Source organism: Myotis lucifugus, unplaced genomic scaffold, assembly GCF_000147115.1.
Source record: "Myotis lucifugus unplaced genomic scaffold, Myoluc2.0 scaffold_845, whole genome shotgun sequence".
Lineage (NCBI taxonomy): Eukaryota > Metazoa > Chordata > Mammalia > Chiroptera > Vespertilionidae > Myotis > Myotis lucifugus.
Window position 1 is genome coordinate 76,460 of NW_005871893.1, and position 3,640 is coordinate 80,099.

Sequence of the window (3,640 nt, forward strand, 5' to 3'; positions counted from 1 at the left end):
TATGTCTCTTTGTTCCCCTTTCAGCAGCCCTTGTCCATTTTGATTGACCCTCTCCTCTCGTTTCCTCCGTCTCCAGGGAAATCTTTAACAGGTGTTTGGGTGAGGGGAAAAGGCCTTAATAGACGGGCTCACTTGACCCCACCCTCTCGTGCAAAAAGCGTGGCACACGAAGTTAGGAGAACCATTTCTCAGTGTTCCCACCTCTACAGTCTTGCCCCCTAGGGTCCCCCACTGGCAGGTACGGGAGTGCCCCCCCCCCCCCCCCATCGGGCAGTTTTCCTTGGCAAGGGCCTGATCTGTTTTTTTCCTCAGAGCAGCTGGTGCTGTCTGCTGGGCAGAGAGGGCTGGCTCTTCCCAAAGTAGGGCAGGGCCTCAGCCAGCAAGCCCCCCTCTTACCCTCTCCCCCAACTCAGGCCTTTGTCCCCCCCCCAGGAAGAGGAGATCCCCGAGCTGGAGATTGATGTGGATGAACTCCTGGACATGGAGAGTGATGATACCCGGGCTGCCAGGGTCAAGGTGAGAGAGGGGTGGCAGGGTCAGGTTGGGGGAGCTGGAGTGGAGGGCTGCAGGGAGGCAGTGCCAATTGGGTAAGCGAGATTCTGGGGCCAGGCCTTTTGTCTGATGCGCCAGCTCTGTGGCACTGAGCCTCAGCTTCTGCCTCCAGCAGACGGGGCCCATGCTACTTGCCTAGCGATGGCATCCTGACCTTCGGGGTGTCCCCAGCCCCTTGGAAGTGGGCAGGGTCACCTCCAGGCCCCTGTTCTGAGAACTCAGCTATACTTTTCCCCTATGTCCCACTAGGAGCTGCTGGTTGACTGTTACAAACCCACTGAGGTAAGTGGTTTCCCCAGAGGGTGGGGGAGAAGAGCCTGGGCTCCTGTCATCTTGGGATCTCGTCTTCCTAACGTCCTCCCTCTTGTCCAGGCCTTCATCTCTGGCCTGCTGGACAAGATCCGGGGCATGCAGAAGCTGAGCACACCCCAGAAGAAGTAAGGGTCCTCAACCCAGGTGAACGGTGGCTCCCACAGGACAATCGCTGCCCCCTGACCTCGTAGCAACAGCAATACCAAGGGGCCCTGCGGCCAGGCCTGGTGCCATGAGCAGGGCTCCCTGTGCCCCTCACTTAGGGGCCTCTTCCCTGCCCCTTGTTTTCCATTTTGGGGTTTTTTTATTATTATTAAACTGATGGGACTTTTTGTGTTTTTATATTGATTCTGCGACGCGGGCCCTTTAATAAAGCTAGGATATGCCTTTGGTGCAGCTAACAGGCTTGGTTGGTCTCTTTTAGGGGGACACACTGCTCTGTAATGGTTACCAGCTCAGCTTCTCCCCAAGTGACTGTAGGCCTTCCTGAAGGCCACGTAGTCATGGTGATAGCCCAGTGTTGGCTCCCAGACCTGGAGCTAAAAGTGGCTGGGGAGCTGGGGGGGCGGGGGGGGGGGGGGCACTGTTGCTGTTGGCAGCAATTCTTTTTTCACTTTGGGCAAGGGCCACCATGCCACCCAAGGCCTGGCTATCTTGACCCTCAGGCTATTGAGCCTAGATCCCAAGGTTCTGAAGCCACAAAAGGAGACGGGTACAGGATGCCGAGGAAGAGGAGAGGCTGGGACTGTGGTTTCTAAGTCTCTCGGGGCCCACAAACAAACACAGGCTCATTTCATGAGCTTTAAGATTTTTTTTTTTCTTAAACAGTCTGGTCCCTGATGGGGGTCTCTCCACCAGCCCTCCCCAGCTTGGCTACAGTTCTGAACGTCGCTCGATTTTGAGCAGCTCCACCTCGAACACTAGGGTTGCACCACCTGCAGCAGAGAAGTGAGGTAGAATGAGAACCAGGGCCACAGGAGACGGGACAGGTGCCACAGACAGGAGGCAGGAAGGTCTATTACCTGGGATCTTTGGGGGAGCTCCCCGCTCTCCATACCCTGTCAAAGATGCACACAAAAAACACAAAGTGAGCTGTGGTCAGATAGAGAGGGTCTGCAGACATCCAGGCTGAAACCAGGCTTCTGCCCAGTAACAGCCAGCAATGGAGGGGTAATGGGTGAGAGGGGGCTGCAAAGGCCAGATAAAGGGCACAAGGTGGACATCAGAGCTGTGCCTCAAGGGTCTTGCCCTGGCATTGCTGGACACAGCTAAACTTGGAAGAGGCATAAACTGTAAGGAATGGTTGGGGGAGACCAATACAGAGGCTGAACCAAGCCTTCACCCTTCCCCAAACATACCCAAACCCTATACCCACTCAGGAAGGACCTCTTACCCAGCTCTGATGGGATCACCAGCTTCCGCTTTTCCCCCTCACACATCCTGCAGGACAACATAGTCAGCATGTGACAGCACTCAGGCTCCCTGCCTCCCCTCCCCCCCATTCCCGGGGCTTGCCTCCTACAGTTCACCTGGACCACAGCCATGGCCCCTGACTCACCCCAGCAGCCCCTGGTCCCAGCCCTTGATGACCTGGCCCGTGCCCAGGGAGAAGACAAAGGGCTGGTTCTGGGGCAGGCTGCTGTCAAACTCCGTCCCATCTTCCAGCTTCCCCTGTGGGACCATGAGAAGGCCAATGAGGAGGCGGTTCCACTCTGATAGCACCCCATCCCCATCTACTCTCATCAAGCTGTCCCCCCACAGAATTGGTGGCCATAGTCCTAGAAGGGAACAGAGCCTTAGGCAGCTTACAGTACACTAACTTTGTCGGTGCCAACCTGGGAAGTAGACAGTGAAGAGCAGGATAGAACCGTGGAAACTGGCAGAGGGGAGAAGGGACTTGCCCAAGGTCACCCACCGTAGCGGGGGAACCTGGCTCCCAAGTCCTTTTGGTCCCTGAATCCCCACCCACACCCAAAAGCTCCGCCTCCTCACCCACCGTGTAGTGCATGTGCAGGACATCCCCCTTGCGCGATTTGATGGGACAGTGGTCTACCCGCTTCTTGACCCCGATCTGCAGTTTCCGTTTGCCCTCGGCCCCCGCAGCCGTGGCCAGGGCACTCAGGCAGATGGACAGTACTGTCAGGACCCAGCTGAGTCTCATGTCTCTGCGGGAACAGATCCCGACCGACCAATCGACCGGGAGGGCAGGAAGGGTATGGAATACCTGCAGGTAGTAGGATTCCACACCACCGTACCTTGCCTGCCCCTGGGGATCCCCTCGTCCCGGGTCACCACCCTCTCCCCCGGGCTCCGCGGTCACACTTACCAGTCCAGGGAGAAGGGGGCTTGCCCGAGGACCCCAGCAGCGGGGGGAGGGGGTAAGGGGAGGCCACAGCAGCCAGGGCCCCGCCCCTTTGTTCACCCTCAGCCCTTCCTTCCCTCCTGGCCCCCAACTCCGTTCTTCAATTCCCACCCGTCCCTTTACGCAAAGTCCAGACCCTATCTGGCTGCACAGCAGTTGCCCTGACCGGGCGACACCACTCACGCCAAACCCAGTTGCCCCTTGCCCAGCACACCCACACCTCGGCCGCCGCTGCAGGGGATCGGCCTCGAGGCACCCACACATCGCCGCTGGGTGGCTCCGGGGAGCCCCGGTCCTCTGGGGAGATCCCCCAGGCCGACCCTGTGCCTCCGCCCGGGGCGCCTCCCCAGCTCTGAGCCCTCGGGGGTCTGCGGAAGCGACCCAGACTGGCCCCGTGTCGGGTGACCGTCGAGC

At 58.8% G+C, this 3,640-nt stretch overlaps 2 protein-coding genes across 5 annotated transcripts in view; one reads left to right on the plus strand and one right to left on the minus strand.

Annotated features, from left to right (window-relative positions):
* The window catches only part of PPP1R14B (protein phosphatase 1 regulatory inhibitor subunit 14B), a 4,434-nt gene extending 3,238 nt beyond the window's left edge, over positions 1–1,196 (plus strand). The window contains exons 3-6 of the mRNA XM_023747354.1: positions 77–99; positions 364–516; positions 802–834; positions 925–1,196. Of these exons, the coding sequence (XP_023603122.1) occupies positions 77–99; positions 364–516; positions 802–834; positions 925–993 (278 nt within the window). The 3' untranslated portion in view covers positions 994–1,196. The remainder of the gene's footprint in view (positions 1–76; positions 100–363; positions 517–801; positions 835–924) is intronic.
* A 464-nt stretch (positions 1,197–1,660) lies between these two features.
* FKBP2 (FK506 binding protein 2) overlaps positions 1,661–3,640 on the minus strand; it is a 2,818-nt gene continuing 838 nt past the window's right edge. For 3 of the 4 annotated variants that reach the window (XM_006106550.2, XM_023747361.1, XM_006106551.3), the window contains exons 2-6: positions 2,861–3,029; positions 2,423–2,535; positions 2,258–2,304; positions 1,887–1,922; positions 1,661–1,799 (exon numbers count right to left, since the gene is read on the minus strand). In XM_006106550.2, the coding sequence (XP_006106612.1) occupies positions 1,738–1,799; positions 1,887–1,922; positions 2,258–2,304; positions 2,423–2,535; positions 2,861–3,025 (423 nt within the window). In that variant the 5' untranslated portion in view covers positions 3,026–3,029 and the 3' untranslated portion in view covers positions 1,661–1,737. Of the gene's footprint in view, positions 1,800–1,886; positions 1,923–2,257; positions 2,305–2,422; positions 2,536–2,860; positions 3,030–3,190; positions 3,635–3,640 lie in introns of those variants that run through there. The other variant, XM_006106552.2, reaches the window with a different exon arrangement.